Source organism: Salvia miltiorrhiza, chromosome 4 (assembly GCF_028751815.1).
Source record: "Salvia miltiorrhiza cultivar Shanhuang (shh) chromosome 4, IMPLAD_Smil_shh, whole genome shotgun sequence".
Lineage (NCBI taxonomy): Eukaryota > Viridiplantae > Streptophyta > Magnoliopsida > Lamiales > Lamiaceae > Salvia > Salvia miltiorrhiza.
Window position 1 is genome coordinate 52988505 of NC_080390.1, and position 22424 is coordinate 53010928.

The window sequence follows — 22424 nt, forward strand, 5'->3', positions numbered from 1 at the left end:
TAATTATTTTTTAATTATATTCACTCAAGAAACGACGTCGTTTTGTTGTTATTAAACTTATCAACAGATTCTCTACCCTCTCTTTTTCCATTCATTTCATTTAATTCGTCCGTGTTAATGTTATAGGATAACAAGATGGTTAGAAATCTTTTATTTTTTCGACCCAATCGCTCTTTTGATTTCGGAAAAAAACTTTCTTTATCAATATACTGCTTCTTTTACACACACATCTTCATTCCATAATAGAGAATGTGAATAATTAGGATTCATTAAAAAAATAGAATCTACTTAAGTGCTTCCCGTATCGGGCACTAATTTTTCTTAACGTCTAATTAGATCGGGAAATTGTTCAAATTAAGAACAGAAGCCGGTTGCTTTTTTTTTCTAATAATTAATTGAAGCCGCAAAGCCCCTATCCATTTATTCATTCGACCCAACTTTCTTTTGTTCCAAGAATTCGAAGTAACAACAAAACGACGTCGTATTCCTACACCAAAAAATCATCCACGTCAGCAAAATCCGACAGTCACGTCACCACCGATCAAGGTGGTAGTCAACGCGGATGCAATTTGCAATTAAATTAAAAAGTGGTGTATTCTGGGCCTATTTTTAAAAGTAACGTGCAATATACAAATCCGATGAAAGTTCGTGTATTTTCCAACTATTAACCCAATAAAAAAGGTGTTTCAAATCAAAGTGATAATTTTTATACTAGTATTTAAAAGTAACAGTTGCAAAAGTGATAATAGTTCTTAATAAAAGTAACGGTATAAATGAATAAAAGTGACAGTTCATATCGGGGTAGAGACTGCACCACAACACTGAGCACATCCAAGCGTGACTTAAATAAATTCCCAATAGCTAGAACAATCTTGTTATATTTTCATGAAATACTAATACGAGTAAACATACAACAAATGCAGCATATCAATATAAATATTTCCATCAATGAGCCCTTAGATTGGCATCGAAAATGCAAGCTATGCAACAAAAGATTTAATTCATTTTTTCTAAAGGCAATTAGTCTTCTGTAAGGCAGAATCTACTTGAGTTGTCTATAAGCAAACATAACACTGAAACAATTACCATAAAACGGTGAGAGCGGCACACGCCCATATACAAGATTCAAAATTTTGCAATCAACTAAAATATAACAAACAAACATGATAAGCAGACCAGCTGCCTTTGTCCTTAGATCTCACGCAGATAGTCAGATGTATAAATAATGGTAGCTCGTGGTGCCCCCGAGCAACGGTGAAATCAATACCTTCTAATTTCCAGTAAAATTAACATCTATTTTCAGTTACTTTTGGTCCTAGATCTCACTAATTAACCAAATGCAATGGTGCTATAACATCACTTTAGCTTCATATTGACGTCCAAAGAAAAAGCTTTTCCACGATGATTGAAGATCATGAAATCCAGATTCGAAGGTAAGGAAACTACCCTGATTAGACAGAGAAAGATAAGTGTGTTAGTAGCCTGAAGCATGTTCAACTTCAAAACAAAATGAAGATCAAAGCTTAATCGGTAAGGTATGTTTCCGGTACTAAAACCAGATCAAGGACTACTTAATGAAGAAGATAAAAGCTCATGCATCTTTCATAATTGAATTCAATTAAAAGCAAAATAAAATAAGTGGAAAGATATGAATCTCCCAGCTACTCTTCATTCATCTCCTCTTGAATATTTGACGCCCTACTCTTACCCTGTTATGCATTCATTCAAAAATTCAATTTTTTCTATGTTCCTTGTAATTACCAGTTGGACATAATGGTACACTGTGTAGCTCGTATAAATCGAAATACCAAATTTCAGGTTGATTTCTGAAAAATAATCCAGCTACTTCCTTGTGTAAGTTGGAATGTTGGATAGGTTTTTCACTCTAAAGGTCAAGATAGCAAAGCTGCACATTTACCCTTCAGTTTTATCACTTTTAATCTCCATAGGCGAAATGTGAATTTGACAATGCAGCGTTTAAATAGGACATGATGCCTATTCGTCTTCATCTATTTTCTATTCATTCGCAGAAAGACATGATACGCTACATGAAAAGTCCTAAACATTGTTGAGGAGCTCTATCCTACCAGTCTCCAACAAACCTCATAGCTACATATCTCTATTCTCTTGTGACAAATTATCAGTGACAAATCTTTCACATCTATTATTTTCTCAGCAGAACCAAATACCCCAATACCTCATACAAAGAATCAACAGACCAACTGCAATTCTACCAAAACCCACAATCACAAATCATTGCATACAATTTAAACTGAATTTCATACAATACAATATTCTTCAAACATATAAGCAGCAACAGAAACAATATAGAAAAACAAGGGGATAAGAAACGCTTAAAAATACCTGTTCTCATCTGATTGAGGGAGAATCGACAAGAACTTGCCGGGCACAGTTAAAGCAGCCCACAAACAGAAAATCAATCCTGCAAACAACTCCATAACTACCTGAAAATTAATCGAAAACCCCAAACCTAATTAGCGGCAAAAACGAATTATATGCAAATAAAATACGCATATGCTTAGGTATAATGGACGAAATTACTGTGATCGGTGGCCCCGTGAACTGCTCTTCAGTAATCTTGAGCAAAGATCTATCTGAAAAACCAAAAAAAAAAAACAAATAGATCGAAAAATTCAGAACTAGCATTCTGGATTTGTTCAAAAAAAAGATTTTGAGCGATTTGAATACGCACACTGGATAGTGGAGAAGGCGGCGTGTGCGAGAATCAGAACTCCGACGACGCCGACGGCGTAACCTAAGGCCATATTTTTTCCGTCACGGCGGAGAAGTAAATCGCCGGCTGTTAAATCTAGCGAATAATTTTCTGATTCAATCCAAACGATTCTCTATTTTATGGGTTTTTACTTTTTAAAAATATGTTTTATGGGATTTTTATTTAATTATTTTTGTTCGACGCTATGCTTTTTATATTTATCACTTTATGTGCATGGGCTTCGGCCCTTCTAAGTTTATTTGAACCAATATAAATACGAAAAAAAGAAGTAAGTTTAAAACTTGATCTACATATTCTATTGCTTTTTTAAGTTAGAGATATGAGAATTTCATGCGAGCATAACTTTCTTTTATGAATATTTAATATTTTTATGTCTAGTCAATATAATTATAAATATTTGTTGTATAGTTGTAAAATTGTTGGGCCAATTTTTAGAGGTTTACGTCCGGTAAAAATATAATTATTTTGAAATATTAAGAGTACACTTTATATTTTTTGGATCTACTCGAGTATATTGGATCATTATATAAGAGCATTTATTATGTTTTACGAGATATTCGTAATTCAATGTGCCATGTTTACAACCTCGGTTTCTAGTATCTAATTTGTGCGATCTTTATTAAAAATTAAATTAATCCTATAACTTAAAAAAACACTCTCTCCGGTCCTCCAAATAACTTTCTATGAGGAAAAGATACTAATTTCAATATAAAATTATTGAGTGTATTGAAAATGGTGAAAAAATATTATAACAATTAATAATAAAAGTGGTGATGTATTATAATTGGTATTGACGCTTTGATAGTGATGAAAAGATAAAAATTAAGAATAAATGGAGCATTATTAATAGTAGGATAATGCTCCAAAATAAATAAAAAATTATTTGGGAACGACCAAAAAAAGAAAGATAATAAAATTTATTTGAGAGACATAGATAAATCGCATTTTTTGTCATATGATACTAACAATTTTGCAATTGTACAATAAAAATTAATAATCAAATCATTACGTCAAATCAAAATCTGTACATAAACTTTTCCTTGAAGTTCTTGTAACTCATACAACGAACACACAGAGCTAAGTTGAGCACTAAATTTTAGTAAGTAAATATTTTTCATATGTTGGGATTAACCAAAAAAATAGAGATAAAGGCAAAAAGAAAAAGAGATAAAATTTATGTATAACTATTTTATCTACATATAAAATCCAACTATTCATGAGTGTAGCTTTTGAGTTTTTAGCTCATAAATAATTGACATTGAAAACTCAATCACAATCAACAAATTCTCCTCATTTGTATGTGAATTTATCTTTACTGCATGACTAAAAAATTCATTTTATTATATTTCAATTGGTGTATTAAAAAAACCCATTTGTTAGTTTTTAAAGTTCTTAGATGAATAAATTGCGTTATTTAATTGTGGAAAATTTAGGTTAATGTGAGTAATAGATTTATGTAATACTATTATATATTTCTTGAAGTATCCGACCTCCTATGCACATATATCACCACAAAACACCGCTAACATAAAATATTAAATTATGTGATTTTTTCCACCGACTTTCATTAACATGTGGCAGTTTTATGAAAAGTCATGTGACATCAAATGGAACAATTTATACAAATAATTATTTAAGTATTAATAGGCAAAAATGCCCTTTTCTTATAAACACTTGTAAAAATGCCCTTTTTCACTTATGAAAAAGAGCATTTTTACAAGTGTTTATAAGAAAAGGGCATTTTTGCAAATGCCTCATTATTTAATTTCAAAAAGCTAAAATGAGATATAAGATCGGTTGGGTTGTGAATTGTGCCGGAATTTTATAATTGCTCCATTATTGAATGGAAAACCAAATTAAATAAATAATTTCCTTTTTGGTGAAAATTGAGTGCCTAGAAAATTACATACATTCCTGTGTGAGATTCATTAACCAATGAACTTGAAGTTAATTACTCCCTCCGTCCCGCGAGTCTTGACACGTTTGGGTTCAGCACGGAAATTAAGGAGTTGTAGATTAGTGTTTTAAGTATGTAATTAATAAAGTATAAAATTGATAAAGTAGGAGAGAGAAGGTAATAAAAATGATAAAGTATGAGAGAGAATATAATAAAGGTGATAAAGTAGGAGAGATGAGGTAATAATTATTGCCAAAAAAGGAAACGTGTCAAGATTCGTGGGACGGCCCAAAAAGGAAAACGTGTCAAGATTCGTGGGACGGAGGGAGTACTATTGTAGAAAGTAGTAGATATTTATGTGCCTTTGCGTTTGATAATAAATTAATAATAGAAAAATGCAGTAATAGCCGAACACACATATATTTTTTTTAATAAAAAATGGAAAATATAAGTGAGGGATCAAAATGTTTTAAGAAACCAACTTAGAAATTTCTTTTGTTTTTACTTGATTTTTGGGAGTTGAAGCCGTAGATTTTGAAAATTTGAAAGATGATGAGACACCAATATGGAATTTATAAATTGGTGGAATTTCAAATTTCTACTTCTGGAATTAAATAATTGTTTGTATAAAGCATTTTTCATTTCAAATTACAAATTAGTTATTACTAGTAATTAATACTCGTTGTTACTGGAATATTCCAACTGGATTCATCCTCGTCATGGGAGATGTTTAAAAGCATTTTAATTTTCCTTTTGCGAAATACTTTATTTTGCATTATACGATTTTATAAGAATATTCCTAACGGTGATGTAGTGTACAAGTTGTGCAAATTTAGGTGTTAAAATAATGTGTAGAAATTTGAATACTTAAATAAAACTTTATTTTATTAATGCACGTCATATTTATTACTATAATAATAATAATATCGTTTCATTCAGTTATGTAAAATAATTAAATAAAATATATAAAAAAAACAATAAAAGGGCATTTTCTGAAATTAGTATTTTTGATAAATTTATTGCATCATAGAATTAAGCCCCAATTCCTCCAAATAGGTCCAAGGGTTATTAACCTTCAAATAAAAGACAATTCATCAAATAGGTGGTGTGTATCCCTTGCTTTTATTGCTTTTTTCCTATATTTTTCTGCTCAATTTCAAAGGCTCTTGGTATTATTTTAATCTTTAACTGCAGTTCATCTCAGTAAGACTGCCTTTAATTTTTCTTTTTTATTTTAATTTTTCTTTATCCCTTTTTTGGCCTTTTGCTTCTATGCAATCTTTCCTAGTTTGATTTTGGTTTCTGGTATGCAATCTCCCATGATTCCTTGTGCTTTTTTCTTTACTTGTTTCATGCACATTGGAAGCGGCTTGAATTTTCGATTATGATGTTTTGGTGATTTTGGGTGATAGATCTTAGGGTTCCTTTGTTGATTCTATTTTTTTTTTTCACTGGGTAGGTTTTTAAATTTGAATTGGTGAGTGGAGTTTGTTTTAAGCTGCGCGCTGACTTGAAATGAAGTTCGAATTCTGGGTTTCGATGCTTTATTATTTGGAATTTGCTGCTTGAAAATTGTTTTGACTGATTCATTGTTTGGATGTAATGTGGAAACCCTATGTGCTCCTTGTATATCATGAATATACTCGAAATTTATCAGTGTTGATGTTCAATTCTCAATTCTACTGCTATTGGGGGTTTCCAATTTTGATGTGGGGTGTTATTGGATCTGCTGGCAGCATTTAAATGATCAATTTTCTTTGTAATTCGAGTTGGTGCATGTTTGTGAGCTAGGTTTGAGTGGTGAAATCCGCTTTGTATTGAAAGAGTTGTGAATTTATGGGTGGGGTCTTAACGTGAATTATGCGCTTGTGGGATTTCTGATTGCTTATCTTTTGATATATTTGAGATTGACATATTTTATTTGTCTATAGATTGAACATGGTTTTTCCTATCCGGACCTTAATTTTGTTAAGTGTCTTCCCTTCTTTCAACCAGGCACTTTCTTCTGCCGCCAGCGTTATTAGAAGTATCGAACTAGACGTGGAAATTTGAAGATGCACGAAGGATTAGCGTTTGCGTGATGAGAAAGATATTAAAATGGTGACACAGGTTTCATTGGACTGTGAACTTTGTCTTTGTCCTGATAATCTTGGAAATAAGGATGGGAATTCTAGCATTCCCTCATCCTCACAGGAACAAGCTGCTCCGCAGATGCCTGGTACTGTTTGATCTTTTGCTTAGCTTATTAGGGGCAGAATAACATGCAAATGCCTGTGTTGATTGATTTTTTATTGTTATAGTGAAAAAACCGACAAGACAATGGGCTGCTTGGACCCGTCAGGAAGAAGAAAGCTTTTTTGCCGCTTTGCGGCAAGTTGGCAAGGCAAATAAATTGCTACCTTTTTACCTATATTCATTTGGAATGAATGTTTTTTCCTTCAATGGATGTATTCTGACAATTGAATACTTTTTCTCGGCAGAATTTTGAGAAAATCACTTCACGTGTCCAGAGCAAAAACAAGGATCAGGTGGTTTAGTGGAAATACATCTTGACTTGTTACTCAAAGCCTTCCCTGAAATATGCTAACTTTTCATCTCATTTTGGTTCATGACCTTCAGGTTAGGCATTACTACTATCGACTTGTCAGGCGAATGAACAAGTTGCTGGGCCCAGAACTTTGCCTGGATGCCAAAAACTCAAAAGACACCAACGCTGCGATGCTTCGATGGTAAAGATGAATTGTTTATACAGTCTCCTTTTCAACTTACGTGCATACAAACATAAACATTTTTAGAAGACCTTTCTCTTTTATTCTGTCATTTTGCATTGACAGTAAGTTAATTTACTGGTTTAGTTAATTGTGTCATAGGAAGTACTTTTCCTGATTGTCTGCCAATTTTTGGTTCTTAGCATAATTCTTGATGTTTCATATTCTCACTTTATTTTGGTGGGGAGTGGTGTGGACCAGAATGATGAAATGAAGCTTATTGCGAGTTCTTTAGTTCTGCTGGTGAATAAACTGCAGATGTTTCTTTCAGTTTAGTGAAACCTTTAATGAAGCGAAGGGAGAAAGAAGTTACATAACAATGTATTTCTCATAACTTCATGTGGGACCCTTTTTGATAATGCTGGATGAGATGCACTCGAGGCTCCTTTTATTTGGTTTCTCAAAACTGCCCCAAAACGTTGATGATGAATTCAGTTGTATACTTTATATTTGTTGCAAATTTCTGAGATTTGGCCCAACAAAATACCCTCATCCTGTACTTCTGAATGGAATTTTACTAAACTCTGTTTTATTATGGGACCTTGAGATCTGATGCCCAAACAATCATCAGGGATGAACTTCAAGGGTGTTTTGCTTGCACCTCCCCCCTTTTTTTAGTTATTGATGTCAATTTTCCCTTGACACGTTACTTTCTACCTGTGAACTTTATTTGCCTTGATATTCATGGTCTCTTGTTCTGGTTGTGTCATCCCTCCACCATCCTTCTTTCTTTCTTTCTCTTTCTCTAATTGCCAGTCTCTAAACTGCTGCATTTTGATTGCAGGTGGTCATTGCTGGAAAAGTATAGCTGTAAAGCATCTAAGCTTCATCTAAAACCTAGAAGATTTAAGATATTTGTGGAAACTTTGGTTAGTTTAAGATTGGTGATCCTTCTCTGTTAATGAAATATTGTGGATATGGTTGGAGTAAGAATTTTAAATGATCAAAATTTTATATGCAGGAGAACCAACTTTTGAGGGATCGGAAAAAGAATACTAAGAAGCGTCTGTCTACTGGAGAAAATAATACTTCTGTACCAAACATCACAAATCAGGTCAAAGCATCAGGGCATGACAACCGTGCAGTAAAAATGGTTCTTCTTGACAGCCAGAACATTGAGAAAGTTGGAACTGGAAAGGGATCTTTGTTTAAGCGCCATGCCAATATAGGAATGAGCCGTAACAACTGCAAAGTAGACCAAGCTTCTGTAAAGACAGTGAAACATCGGCGGAAAAATGGTAACTTCATAAATTTGTTAGTTCCAACAATGCTAAACTTGTGTCTCTATTTTAGTTATCTACTCCCTCCGTCCACGAAAAATTTGCCACAATTTTCTTTTCTGTTTGTCCACAAAAAGTTTGCCACTTTCCATTTATAGTAGTTGGGTCCACACAACATTACCATTGATGTGACTCTTACTCCAATTCTTCAACCATCAGAAATGTATTGTGCATGGACCTCTGGTTACATTGTTTAGATGTAATTCTAAGAAGGTGCTGTTGCTGCTGAGTGTTTTATCCTTTTAAGCTGGCTCTCCTAAACTTTTTATTTTGGTAGCCAGTGCTACGTCGCCCTTTGTTGACCTTTAATAGGGCTTTTAGGTTTAGCATTCTTTATCAAATCCATGAGTAATTCCTGCAAATTTAAAGATACTGAATGTGCAGTCAGGTGTTGATGGTTATTTTAATAGTTTAGATTATGACTAACTAAACTTATTTCCCTTGCAGTATTGAACAGTAAGATAAAGCAATCAACAAGAAATTTATTAGTATTCTTCTTTCCTGTTGCTGCATAAATTTTGTAGAGTTTGCATTTTATATAGTTCACACTGTTTCTGCCCCCATCACATACTCTTCTACTTTCTGGTTTATTTTTTCGGGGAATATTGCTGCATTTGCTAGACTGTATACCAGTGTTGGAATCTCTTTTTCTTGGTATTCTTCTCTAATACGTTTCGCATTTCTGAATTTACGAACATAACTTGATCGTGCTTTTGTTCTGGAAGTATGCCTGAAGGAGTGGATGAAGTTATTCGTTTTGCAGTCATTACCTTTCATGCCTTTCAGCATTTGGTTTTATAAACCTTTAAAACATGGATTATTTTCAGAAAACTAGTATAAACAATCTTTGGAGGCTGCATGTAAAGTTATCAGTTTCCTGTTTAAGTAGCTGAGTACTGCATTTGGATCTTTTTGCATGTGTGTGTGGGCCTTGCAGCTTTCTGATGCAATATTTCAGAACAGCAGAAGTGGCCGTAGGCCTGATGTCTCAGTTTTTCCTTTTACTCTGCTCGTTCCACTTTTATAAACTTTGATTCTAATTCTGTGATTGGAAAATCTGTTCTGCAGGCCTTGCATCAGCTGCTGCATATAAAAGATGGGAGAAGGCTGCCATTGCTGGAGTTTCATTGGTGGCTGATGCTGCTGAACAATTGGAACGGGTGGACACTGATAAAGAGACTGAATATCAGGAAACACCAGGTTGTAGACATTTTCCTGAATTAGTATAAGGGTGCGAATCATTAGAAGTTGCCTAATTCAAATTGCTACCATGTATTTTCAGGTCATAATGGTCCTCAACTTGTTGGGGAAATGGTACACTCTCTACAAAAATCTGCACGAAACACGCTCAATGAGGACAACAGTCAGAACCCTTCAAAGCTTAAGCTCCAGCTGTTTCCAATTGATGATATTACTCAAAAAGACTTGGAAAGGGTACAGTTGAAAGGAGTTCTTAGTACTGTGTTAATTTTTTATAGCGTCAACAAAGTTTCCGGGTAGTCCGCTAGTCCTAGCAGCTGTTAGAGTGACTAAGAAAATTGACACTCCATTTAATTTTGCAGAATCACCATAACCCTCATCTGGAACTTACGTTGAGTACACGGAAGAAAATATCATCTGTGGTGGAACACCTCAATCGCAAATGGGGAGACTCAAGGTTGTTAGATCAAGAACTAATGCTTTTTCCTTACTGGGCACAGAGAGAAAACCTGGTGGGGTATCAGAAGTGGAGTAAGGACTCTACTCTGTGTGCGGCAGATGTATATTACCAAGTTGGAAGCCCTCCGGTATTCCGCCTCAGGTATTCTTTATCCCTTTTTCCGTCTGAAGAATTGTGTTAGGTCTTAAGAAAACAGTACATCGTCCAATTGATTTGATTTCTCATTTGAGCATTCTGCCCGAGGAACTGTACTAGCCGAATTGACATAGTGCGACACATTTTGTTTGTTGTTTAAGATATGGCTGGTTTGCAAAATCAGAGATTGAATCTGCAACTGCTCAAGCACTTTCTCGTACTAATATCAATGAGGCAAGACAGCAGAATGCTGAAACTAAGAACCCTAGCAGTTCCTGTGATTACCGGACTGTCTCTACCGAACCAATTACCACTCTGACTCCCTCCTCCGCATCTACTCCAAATATAACAGTTGCGTGTGATATCCCTGTATCCAATGTCAGTACTTCAAGATACGCTGATAGCACTGCAATTGTATCATTACCCAGAAAAGCAAGTGGAGACTTGATACATACTAGGCAAGTTGAGAACACGGTATGTCTTCACCTTTTATACCTTATTGCTCTTGACTTGGATGCTTCTGCTAGGAGTCAAGTCTTGCAAACTAGTTAATTATTTATATTCTGCAAGCACATTCTGTAAACAAACCATGAAGGTGAATTTCACGATTCTGGAATCTATTTTCCTCGCAGAAGGACACGGCCTTGTCTGCTGTGGAATGGGCTGATAGTCTTACTAATATAAGTATGGGAGAGCTGCTATCTGAGTCAACACCAAACACAGATGCCAAATGCAGTGATTTTCCAGGACCTCTAGTTTCAAGCTGTCAGCAGATTCCATTCAATTGCGACTCTTTTGATGCTGCAATTGCTGCTCACATTTTTAAACATCAAACCAAAGTCCAGCAGCAGGTCCTTGCTTCACATGCACCTTCCATCTTTGATGCTGAGGAAACATGTGATGCCTTTTCTTTCCAGAAAACTAGTGCTTTCTTTCGTGAAAACCACAATGCAAGTATGAATGGTTACAAAGACACCCCCAAACAACCTACTATAACCAGCCCTTCAGTATCTCACCGTGATGTTGAGGTTTGATTTTGAACCAGCGTTGCATCAAGCTACCTGTGCATAACGATACTGATACATTGTTCAAAAGATTTCGTGGTAACACAATTGTTCTTCCTGCAGGAATTGCCTGGAGCAGAGAAATTGACTAATAACAACCGCACTTGTGAAGACCTCGTGGATGAATGCGAATCTGATAATCCTACTGAAAACCCCACTAAGGATTTCTCTGGCCTCACAGATATATATTGGGTAAGCCTTTTCACAAGCTGATAACTGGCCTTGTTATTTGTAATTTACTCTCGATGGCCATCCGTCAGTTCTTACTTTACTTTTTATTTATTATTTTGCATATGTTCTAATAACTTGGCTTGCAGGATCTCAGTTAGTTTTATTGTGATGCCTAAGCCCTTATGATCTAATTCGAGATTTCTCCATGCTACAGCCCGACTCTTTAGGACCGTTAGACTTGGACATACCCTCTTGTAGATACCAAAGCAACGATCTAATTCTTAGCGATAGCCTTGGTGGTTTGAACCGCCTGATAGCTAACAGTCTGGACGCGTTCCAGAGCTGCTCTTTCTTTGGCTCAGACAAGAAAGAAGCTGCACCGAAAGCAGAAACTCACCAAAACACTCCCTTCTCGGATTTCAAAATCGGCAGTGAAGTTTAGAACTCTGTTGGAGACAAGAAAAAAAGAAAAACATAACAGTTGTAATCTAAGCTTATGTTGTTAGCTTATATGCCGCTGTATAGAGAGATATCATATTATCTGCAGAATTCAGTGGCATGTTGCTCAGTGGTTCTTTGTTCTTGTACAAAATTGGAATTCAAAAATTTGATATAGATTTTAAACAAGCTCCTTGCGCTCATGATATTTTATGTATATTTGCTTGCTTTATGGAGATATTGGTAAATTTGTCGATGAATCGAAAATCCAGAAATATCTTGAAGCAACACATTAATTTTATGAAATGTAATTTCTCTATCAAGATTGGGATATATTTGTCGTGTGTTGTGACAAAGAAGTTGGTACAAATTGGTTGAAGTTTATAAAATTGAAATATGATGATTGAGTTGTTATTCTTTTTTACTATATTATAAGTAAGGCCATAAAGTATATGTATATATTTTTTTCAAGTTTGGGGCCCTGAGCCTTGTAGTTTTTCAATTTTGCCACCCATTTTGCTAAATCTTTTTTCTTTTCCATTTTAATTTATTGTTCCTTTCCTAGTATGCCACCTTAACTTTTTTTTCTTTTTTCTTTTTTTTTCGCAAACATATCCTTTATAACAAAAAACAGCAACATTTAGGGTGCATTCTCTTCGGTTGTAAATTTATCATGGAAAAATAAGGGATAACCAAAATTTCACCCTTTAAATTATTCCTTTATTTTCTCTTGTTTCCTACTTAACTATTACTCATTCCTCATTTTCACTACAAATGAAGGATAATATTATCACACAATTTTTGGAGGGATAACCTTCTTTGTAGTGTAAATGAGAAATGAATAAGGGTCAAGTAGGAAATGTGAAATTCTAATATCAGTGCAAATGTATCCTCGAACTTCATTTTTTCTTAAAACATGGATATCAATGCAATGGCGTGATGGAAAAGAAGAATGTTAATATCTATTATAACTATTTTTTACTTTTGTTACTCTTACTATTTGAATTCTTAAATCAATGCAATTCTTGAATTTCGTTTTTCTATTAATTTTAAATATAATATGGCTTTTGAAATTGCTTTAAAGATTCTAAGGTTGGATGAAATAAAGAATGGAATGAACTTTGAGATATAGAAAACATATACAGTTAAGATGGTAGAATTAAAAGAGCAAACGAAATGGCCCTCAAAAAAAAAAAAAAAAAAGAGCAAACGAAATGACATGATGAAAAACAAAGTTGAAAGGGTGAAATAGAAAAAAAAATCAAAATGACGTGTTAAAGTAACAATCACGGCCCTCACTTCCCTTTCCTTTGACAGATGATATTTTATAAGTTTGGTGGTAACATTTGAACCTCTATAAATAGAGAAAGAAAGATTTCATGAAATATAGTTAGAAAATAGAAAATGCTATATATTTACATTAATTTTTTATAAAAAGTTTGATTTATCTCACTTTTTACATAATTCGATGATGAAATTATGAATAACGACTTTTAAGTGGATTATTGTTCCACCTCTCTCTCTTCTAGAGTTATGCTTTCTCTACCAAGTCATTTTCAGAATTTAGAATGTGATTAGGTGAATTTTTATTTTATTTTTACTTTTTGTGAAATAATATTGTTTAGTGGGTGATGTGAAAAATATTATTCTATCTAAAAATCTAACGAGGTGATTTATCATTTTGTTGTCGAATTCTATAAAATATGATATAAATAAAAATTAAAGATTTTTAAATAGAAAATATTAACTTATTATTATTATTATTATTATTATTATTATTATTATTATTATTATTATTATTATTATTATTAGCCCCCTCAAGCGGAATGCCTAACAAAACAGAGAATGCTCTCTAACTCATCAAATAAAAATGTGCACATATATCGATACTATTTATTTTCCACAAATTTATGTATTATCTGCGCCGACACCACTTATATTGAACTTTCTTGGAGCTCCTAATCATGGTACTACTATTTTGTGGAAAATTTTCATTACCTTTTTCTTGTCACACGTAGATTAATATGACGATATATGAATTCCTAAAAAATATAAAAAAAATGATTTAGCTGTTGCACACTCTGTCAATCGCTTTATATATTTGTCGTATAACTCGAAATAATTTTGTGGAGTAGATGCACGTTTGAACATGTCAGATACTCATTGAAAATAAATAAATATATGACTCCCTCCTCAGTCCCATCTAAAGTGTCTATAAAAAAATTAACACGAAGATTAAGAATTATGGGGTAAAGATTTAAAATGACTAAGTGAAACATTTCAAATGAAATAAATTAAAATTAAAGATAAATTTATTTTTATTTATGAGTTGAGTCATTTTAAATGAGACAACCGCGAGATATTTCAAATAAGTCAGAGGAAAAACTATAATCCAACAAATTAAGAGTGTGTTGTAATTCTTTCAAAAAGAAGAGTGTGCTGTAATTGTAATTTTTGAGAAATCATAGTACTATGATAACAAATTTGGTGAAAATACGTGTTCAAATTGAAGATGAACCCTTACTGAAATCTTAAATATTAATGAACAACTCTAGTTATGTGTCCCTCTTGTGTGATGTCTCTTCCATCTACTTTTTATTTTCTAAATCGATATCCATATAGTCTCCAATGGGACATCAAGCGGTACGACCTCTTGTGTGTGAACAGTGAGGTTCCGGATTCAAACCCCACTACTCTCCCTCCCCAACTCTCCCAAGTAAAAAAAAAAAAATGGGTATCCATACACCTTACGTAAGTCTCCAACTCTCTCTCTATATATATACGTTGATAGAGTTGTGAGACCTAAGTCCAAATGTACTTCACTTCTAAGTCCTAACTCTCCAAATATCTTATAATTCACTAGTAAAATACAACCCCCCCCCCCCCCCCACCCCCCACCCCACCCAACCCAAAAAAATGAAAAAAATTAAAGAAAGGCCTCATGCAGTAATGTTTCCCTACCCTCTCCAAGGCCACGTCATCCCATTTGTAAACCTAGCCCTAAAACTTGCCTCAAATGGCTTCACCATCACCTTCATCAACACCGATTCCGTCCACCACCAAATCTCCCGCTCCCGCGGCCTCCACCTCGACCACGACGTCTTCCTCGAATCCCGTCAACACGGCCTCGACATCCGCTACGCCACCCTCACCGACGGCTTCCCGCTCGCCTTCGACCGCTCCCTCCACCACGACCAATTCTTCGAGGGCATCATGCACGTCTTCCCCGCCCACGTCGATGACCTACTTGCCAGAATCACCACCCTCGACCCCACCATCAACACCATCATCGCCGACACCTTCTACGTCTGGCCCTCCTCCCTTGCTCGGAAATATAATCTCCTTAACGTCTCTTTCTTCACCGAGCCAGCTCTCGTCATCACCTCTTACTACCACGTCCACCTCCTCAAGGAGAATCGCCATTTTGCTTCCTCAGCCGGTAAGTCCGTCGTCTACTTCATCAGATGTAGCATCTAAAAAAGAAAACGAGACACTTATATCAATTATTAAAAAATTAAAAAAATTATATATACTCCCTCCGTCCCATAAAAACATATATTCGCTTCGTATAGGGAATCGGAGCGATGCGATCGAGTACATACCGGGAGTAAAATCCATAGCGACGGCGGATTTGCCGTCGTATCTTCAAGAAGAAGGTGATCTCAACACAACCGTGCATCGCATCATCGACCGATGCTTCAAAGACGCGAAGAAGGCAGATTTCATGCTATGCAACACGGTTGAAGCTTTCGAGCAAGACACCATCGCAGCCCTACGTCAAATCCAGCCCTTCTACGCGATCGGCCCGGTTTTCGACAAGAACCGGATCTCGACCAGCCTCTGGGCCGAGTCGGACTGCGCTGCGTGGCTCGACAGCAAGCCACGTGGCTCGGTCTTGTACATCTCCTTCGGGAGCTACGCTCACACTAGTAAGCATGTGATTGAGGAGGTGGCCAATGGCCTGTTGCTTAGTGGGGTCCACTTCATTTGGGTGCTCCGGCCCGACATCGTCAGCTCGGAGCACCCCGAGGTCCTACCCGTCGGTTTCGAGCGACGGGTTGAGGGCAGCGGGCTTATTGTGCCGTGGTGCGATCAGATCGAGGTTATCTCTCACCCGAGTGTCGGAGGGTTTCTGACGCACTGTGGATGGAACTCGATTCTCGAGAGTATAAAATGTGGCGTGCCCTTGATTTGTTATCCTTTGTTGACTGACCAATTCACTAATAGGAAATTGGTGGTGGATGATTTGAAGATTGGAATCAATTTGTGTGACAAGAAATCAACGCCAACAAGAAAAGGAGTTGCGGAAAGGGTTAATTATTTGATGAGATCACAAGAGATAAGGCAACAAATCAAAGAAGTTGGCAAAATATTAGTGGATGCAATGGGAGTTGATGGGTCTTCTGTGGTAAATTTCAATCAATTTGTGGAAGATCTAACGACCAAGATTGCTGCGATAAAGGGCTCTTTGGTTAAGGACGATTGAGGGGTCAATTATGTTTATCCTTTTATGGGGTATGATTGTCTTTATTCTATTTTGTTCTATTATTTGTTGGGTGCTCGTGTCAAGTTGTTAGAATCTCGAATATCGTATAATGATATTTTATTTTTGTGTAAAGAGATTGATGTGAATGCCAATATTGGTCTTAATGTATATGAATGGTTTAATCAATCAAACTACCACACTCTTCCAACACAGAAACTCAAATTTTGGAAAATTCAACATGTACACAGTTCCAAGTTCCAACCATCAGAAATAAGAGAGAAAAAATAGCAAATAGCAAATTTTGATAGCACAATATATCAGAAGTAATACATTCCTCTATAATATTTTTTTAGAAACAAGGGGGAGAGGGTGCAGTAGTAAAGTGTCTGTCACGTCCAGCTTAATTGACTAGTGCCTAGCAAAATTTCCACAATCCCATATGATCAAGAGAGATGAGAGCATCATTTTGATCTTCCTTTACTTGAGGAGGAGGGGCCTTTATTCGACGTTTTCTTGAAAGATTTCTTGTTCGCCTTAAACTTGCCTCCTGAGTTCGATGACTGCCCACCTTGTCTCCTTTGGTGCTTCTCTTTCTTCACGTTGTACATGTTCACAGCCTACATTTTGACACATTGAATGGTGAATGAGATTTGTGCATATGTGGAAACCAGACGCAGAACCAAATGAAGAGACGCACCTTTTCTACGTTGAGTATCTGGTGAGAGTGCTTGGACATCAACCTGTTCAAGACATTCTCAGTCTGCTGTTTTTCCAAGGTTCCCATTCCTGATCCTTCCACGGCCGGTAGGTACTGCACGACAGATAATGATGAGAAAAATGATGAGGCCAGGTACCATTGAACAGGTAAGAAGTTAAGCTCGAGGAAAATGTGATAAGACAAACCTTCCTATACTTCTTTTCATGTTTTGGAGGCTTTTCCCCTGGCAATTTCTTGTCAAATTTTCCACCACTTGCTGTTGCAGTTGCTGCCATGCCAGCCACATTTTGTAACACATCTTTGCTAACTCTCTTAGGCTGTGATTGCGTTCCTGTTATAGGTAAGGCGGTCGCAGCAAGTTGAATGTGGCTGCAAGTCATGAAGAGAAGCGGATTTAGCATTTCTATAAAACTGAACCAACTGGCAAGATGACTGAATTTTGGCATATAATGAGCATGAGTACAATAAGTTCCAACAGAGCTAGATCAAACGAGAAGCACAACCGAATGTCGATAAAAATTAGCTTAAATGATAGGAATTATCAAGAGCCTTGAGATTATCCCAAAGTTCCAATCCATCTTTAGTAAACAATGGGATATGAATCAAGTAAAATTAGCTTAACTGACAGGAATCATCAAGTAAAATATACTATTTTTATCTATCTAGGCTAATCCTCAAAAGTAAGGCCCCCCCATATAGAACAGGTTGAGCAATCAAGAAGTTGGTGCAAGAAGCATAGTTGTAATCGAAATTCTATAGTGACTAGGCATTATAGCACAAAAGTAAAGGTAGGAGCCCAGTAGGTGGATCATGGTTTATCGTTATGTCAGAAGTATAATAATGATGCAGTTATGGAAGGGACTGGTCTCAGAACATAATTAATAAGTGTATTGCCCAGTCACAAAATCATCATCATCATCTTCAATATCGAGTAACATAAGACTCTTTCCTCCACAAACAGCCAGATTGTACGAGCAAGGTTTCTTCTCCACCCATAAAACAGTTCTCTCCATGTTTTCCGAATTTCCATCATAATTATAGAAGTTTGGTCCCTCTTAACTTCAACCTCAAGATTGAATAAAAACAATATGCTCATTCAATCCCCTTTTGATACTAGAAACTCACGTGGCATGAAGACCCACATGAATGAGCAGTAAAAGGCTTATCAATCTGTCCTGATAGTGCCAACAGTTATTCAATTGTCATTCCTGTCACCAGAAGCTCTCTAGAGCTGAGACCTTGCCAAAACATTCCAGCATCTGATCCTCAAATACGGACATGTATAAGAGACTATTTAATTCAGTTAATTCTGTGAAATCAAATGGTGTATATTCATGAGATCACTTTCTTCCATCAAAAGCAGTTTTAATCAAGACAAGAAAAACCACTGATCATTTCAGCTCATTTTTACGAAATACATGTACTCACAAGTATCACCTTCCCCAGTCATAACAGCAACTAACAACCTTCCTCTCATTGGCAATCTGAAAGCACCCATTTCCTGTTTATTTCAGTCACCACAGCAAGATATGGCATGCAACCAAAAGGAATAAGATCCCCTATACTATAACTGTAACGTCACAAAACCAATTTTCTAGCTTTCTACATCTCAACAATTCCAAAACATTACCCTTTTTTTCTTGGGTCGCCTTGACAGTTATGAAAGAGTAACCCCAGGGCATTTCCTTTTGACCAAGAGTTCTTGGACCTTCAAGTCAGTAGCTGGATGTATCAATGGAGCAAGAGCAATTTAGCCGGTTCCAGTATATAACATCCCTGTTACCCCCAGTACCAATTCCCTACCAACCCAAAGTTCATTGAATCTATTCAACCAACAACAAATACCATGTTTCTATATCCCGGTGTAGAACCCCCAACCGAGAGTAAGTAAAGAACTTTAGTTATTTCTAAAGATAAGGGAGAAATGTCAGGTGTGGCCTGCGAAATTATAACATTCATATATGATATTTTCATTTCCGATGCCAATCCAAACCCATGCAAAAGATCACTGCAGGATAAATAAGCAGAATGTCACATTCCCTATATCTAAAGGGGGTCAAAAGATAACCTTGGCAAGGCACCTGCTTTCTGTGCGTTTTTTAGGTTATTTAATCGATTACCCTCCTGTTTGTCAACTCTGCTTTTCTTCTCCTTGCGTCTCTCAGCGAAAGGATCTGTTCCAGGTTCTGGAAAAAGAGAAGACTGAGTACTAAAGAATGAGGAGAAGATGCCAAAACATTAATATAAATGCTAATATTATACATATCCTTAATAGTGAAAATAAACATATACATACAAATCCTTAATTTTTCCATTAAACATGTTTAATATATTCACAATTGTGGTCCAGCATTATTTCAATCAAGCCAAAAAAAGTTCTTGTCATGATTTTCAAGTACATTGAGATTAAGTTTATCAGAAAAAAATGCATACATTGCTCTAGAAGAAAATAGCCAAAAAAAAAAAGTAGGTTTCTTTGGTAATTCTGAAAGGATTTCAGGTTGGAAAAATAAAATAAGAAGGGCATGGATATTATACCATCAGTAGCCTTGGCCTCAATGATTGGTATATCGTTGTCATCATTAAGACGATCATAACCATGGCGCCGCTTCCAAGTACCGGTTTGCTCATCAAAGGCCATTTTCTCTTTCTTCCGCTTTTGAATACCTAAATCATATTTCAAAAGAACACATATTGTTCACCAAGTCAAGGTCAGCAATTATTGGAAGTTAATAAAATATATCTATTTTGTTAAAGAAACCAAATCAGACCTTTCTGTTGGGCAAACACTTCCCACTGTGTAGGAGGTCTAGGCTTCGGAAGCTGAAAACCAAGTAAAACAAGAAATTTCAAGAATGCAGCATAAAATTTATACCAAAAACATATTGTAATTAGCATGCAGCAATGAAGAAGACCATCATTAGAATAGTTCCAATAATGAAAATGAAGCGAGTTTCATTTCTTTTCCCAGTTATCAAATCTTCCATTTAAAGGTCGCAGGACAACTAAAATAATAGCTTGAAAATTTTCCATTATGACCTCCAAAGCTGATAATTGGTTGTCATAATTTGATGCATGCAGCAGAACAATATTCTTCTCTCTTTATGCTCAACATCCAGGAGGCCCAAATATTTTCCTGTCAGTCCACTACCACACCGGCCAGTGGTCGTGCTATAGTATGTAACATATGGGCCACAAAATCCATATATTTTCTGATACGGGTAAGATGTCATGAGCATGACTGTCATAGTTTCATCCAAAAATATAAGTATAGTTGCCATGGTTCCATGCGATAACATCATGTCCTAAAGCAAAATCACCAATTGAGAAACCCTCTTAGTATCCCAATAGATGCTGATCATTCCCTTATAATACAAAACTGGTATATTATCACCTAGCAATGGCAAACAAAAGATTACATACAATAGGGTAGCTTTAGAAGCACTTAATTAATTGCTTGAGTGGCCAACTTAATTGTCTACATCATTTTAGGTGTAAATCAAGACACAACGGCGAAACCCAGACCTGAGCTCACCATTGTGGGAGCATAATAAGAAGACTACACAAAAGCAAGTAGCTACGACCAAAGGGTCCATGTTTAAATTCTTGACAAATAGACAGCTTACAGGTTTTTCTCTGGGCAATTTGGTAGTAGGTGCAGGCAACTTGACGAGTGGGCCGTCAGGATCCTCCGTCGAAGGCAAATTGAAAAGGGCATCTGCAACTGCTTGAACCAATTTGGTGGCCTGTTCAACTGTTTCCTTTACAATCTCCTCCCTATCACACAAATAATACATAAAATCCAAATGAATTGAGCAAAACAAATACTAGTACTTGGAGAGAAAATTCAACTCGTCTACACCAACTGAAAACAAATTATACTGGAATAAACATAATAATAATAATAAGAAGAAGAAGAAACCTGGAAGTTGGGGGAGACGCGAATTGATGGTTCCGGTCGAAGGCCATAAGGTTGCCCAAATCGATTTCGTACTGTGCTTCCTCCATTTCAGTCTCTGTGTGTAACAGAGAGAGAGAGAGAGAGGCGGGAGGGTAGAGGTAGGTGTTGAAACGGCAAAAACCCCAAAACCCCACAGATTTGCAGAAGGAATTAACACTTTAGGGCTCGGGCCTCTGCAGAATTCCGATTCGGGCTTCGCTGGTAGCCCTAATTTTGTGTTGGGCAGAAAACCTAATTGAATTATGGCTTTATATATAAAAACTAAATTGATGTCTGAAAAGCCCAATATTGTGGGCCCAGTTATTGGGCCTATTCTGGAAATGTAAACTGGACTAATTTTTCAAAGGCCCAATCTCAGGTGTCATAAATGGATCGAATCGAGCTCATGACTCATGAGTTATTCGGATCCATCTGAGAAGAAAATCAAAGTTAGAGGGTGTTTGGCTATAAGACTATCCACAGTCGTGACACTCATCCAACCTAACCTTACTCTACTTTTTAATAAAATATTCATTCATTTCTCTCTCATCCACCTACACAATCCACGACCTAATATAATTTTTACTCCCAATTGTGACACCAGCTCAACCTACATATTTTTTCTTTTCACTCTATTTTTAAATTATCTAATATCTAAAATAAAATATAAATTAAAATTAAATAATTATTTATTATATTCAATAAAATAAATATTTAAAAAAATTATAATCATATTATAATTAAACATTATCATATATTGTAATTGATATTTAACTCAATCATAAATGAAGATTACAAAAATTAAACACATAATTGAAATTAAATATATCAAAGTACAATACGTGAAACTTAAAAATACAACTAAAGAAAGAGAGAATTTTTATTTGGGTGTGAAAATATAGTGAAATTAAGCTCTATTTATAGAGCTATAAATAAGAAAAAAAATTAATATAATTTTAATATATTTTTTATAAAGAAAAATTATTATAAAATTTTATCTATCATAATATATAATACACCAATCAAAATAAGACATGTGGCAAAAGGAGATGAAGGGAGAGAGGCGTGACCTGGGGCGGCAGAGCTCCTAGGTCATGCAATATGCTTGACTT

At 35.6% G+C, this 22424-nt stretch overlaps 4 protein-coding genes across 9 annotated transcripts; 2 read left to right on the plus strand and 2 right to left on the minus strand.

Moving 5' to 3' along the window:
• Positions 1–1063: 1063 nt before the first annotated feature.
• Positions 1064–3010, minus strand: LOC131020522 (membrane magnesium transporter). The gene is made up of 4 exons (XM_057949380.1): positions 2714–3010; positions 2563–2615; positions 2365–2465; positions 1064–1447 (listed from the first exon to the last, which is right to left on the minus strand). Exons 1-4 carry the CDS (start codon positions 2784–2786, stop codon positions 1357–1359), a joined length of 318 nt encoding a protein of 105 aa, XP_057805363.1. The 5' UTR covers positions 2787–3010; the 3' UTR covers positions 1064–1356.
• Positions 3011–5665: 2655 nt separating this feature from the next.
• LOC131020523 (TSL-kinase interacting protein 1) lies at positions 5666–12371 on the plus strand. Of its 6 annotated transcripts, none has more exons than XM_057949383.1 (14): positions 5666–5757; positions 6648–6870; positions 6953–7035; positions 7133–7180; positions 7272–7381; positions 8205–8289; positions 8382–8658; positions 9769–9900; positions 9983–10134; positions 10263–10501; positions 10657–10969; positions 11128–11523; positions 11623–11751; positions 11945–12371. In XM_057949383.1, the coding sequence occupies exons 2-14, from the start codon at positions 6750–6752 to the stop codon at positions 12170–12172; spliced, it is 2313 nt and encodes a 770-aa protein (XP_057805366.1). In that variant the 5' UTR covers positions 5666–5757; positions 6648–6749; the 3' UTR covers positions 12173–12371. The 6 variants fall into 6 exon arrangements, with proteins under 6 accessions (XP_057805366.1, XP_057805364.1, XP_057805367.1 ...); XM_057949381.1 differs by having other exon boundaries at positions 5742–5855; XM_057949384.1 differs by lacking the exon at positions 5666–5757 and adding an exon at positions 5785–5821.
• Positions 12372–14611: 2240 nt separating this feature from the next.
• LOC131020524 (UDP-glycosyltransferase 86A1) lies at positions 14612–16786 on the plus strand. Its single transcript, XM_057949388.1, has 2 exons — positions 14612–15607; positions 15741–16786. Exons 1-2 carry the CDS (start codon positions 15085–15087, stop codon positions 16652–16654), a joined length of 1437 nt encoding a protein of 478 aa, XP_057805371.1. The 5' UTR covers positions 14612–15084; the 3' UTR covers positions 16655–16786.
• Positions 16787–16939: 153 nt separating this feature from the next.
• On the minus strand, positions 16940–21554 carry LOC131020525 (ribosome biogenesis regulatory protein homolog). Its single transcript, XM_057949389.1, has 8 exons — positions 21295–21554; positions 20999–21149; positions 20144–20195; positions 19911–20039; positions 19441–19558; positions 17558–17741; positions 17352–17465; positions 16940–17271 (listed from the first exon to the last, which is right to left on the minus strand). The coding sequence occupies exons 1-8, from the start codon at positions 21378–21380 to the stop codon at positions 17116–17118; spliced, it is 990 nt and encodes a 329-aa protein (XP_057805372.1). The 5' UTR covers positions 21381–21554; the 3' UTR covers positions 16940–17115.
• Between the last annotated feature and the right edge of the window lie 870 nt (positions 21555–22424).

Excerpts from the sequence above, each read along its gene's own strand:
- LOC131020522 (XM_057949380.1), bottom strand. The coding sequence starts at position 2,786 with ATGGCCTTAGGTTACGCCGTCGGCGTCGTCGGAGTTCTGATTCTCGCA. Across the intron at positions 2,616-2,713 it reads CGCCTTCTCCACTATCCAGT|ATAGATCTTTGCTCAAGATT; the intron begins GTGCGTATTCAA and ends TTGGTTTTTCAG. Across the intron at positions 1,448-2,364 it reads CCTCAATCAGATGAGAACAG|GGTAGTTTCCTTACCTTCGA; the intron begins GTATTTTTAAGC and ends CTGTCTAATCAG.
- LOC131020523 (XM_057949383.1), top strand. The coding sequence starts at position 6,750 with ATGGTGACACAGGTTTCATTGGACTGTGAACTTTGTCTTTGTCCTGAT. Across the intron at positions 6,871-6,952 it reads AGCTGCTCCGCAGATGCCTG|TGAAAAAACCGACAAGACAA; the intron begins GTACTGTTTGAT and ends TTATTGTTATAG. Across the intron at positions 7,382-8,204 it reads AACGCTGCGATGCTTCGATG|GTGGTCATTGCTGGAAAAGT; the intron begins GTAAAGATGAAT and ends TTTTGATTGCAG.
- LOC131020524 (XM_057949388.1), top strand. The coding sequence starts at position 15,085 with ATGAAAAAAATTAAAGAAAGGCCTCATGCAGTAATGTTTCCCTACCCT. Across the intron at positions 15,608-15,740 it reads CCATTTTGCTTCCTCAGCCG|GGAATCGGAGCGATGCGATC; the intron begins GTAAGTCCGTCG and ends CGCTTCGTATAG.
- LOC131020525 (XM_057949389.1), bottom strand. The coding sequence starts at position 21,380 with ATGGAGGAAGCACAGTACGAAATCGATTTGGGCAACCTTATGGCCTTC. Across the intron at positions 20,196-20,998 it reads AATTGCCCAGAGAAAAACCT|CTTCCGAAGCCTAGACCTCC; the intron begins GTAAGCTGTCTA and ends CTTGGTTTTCAG. Across the intron at positions 17,466-17,557 it reads ATGAAAAGAAGTATAGGAAG|TACCTACCGGCCGTGGAAGG; the intron begins GTTTGTCTTATC and ends TCTGTCGTGCAG.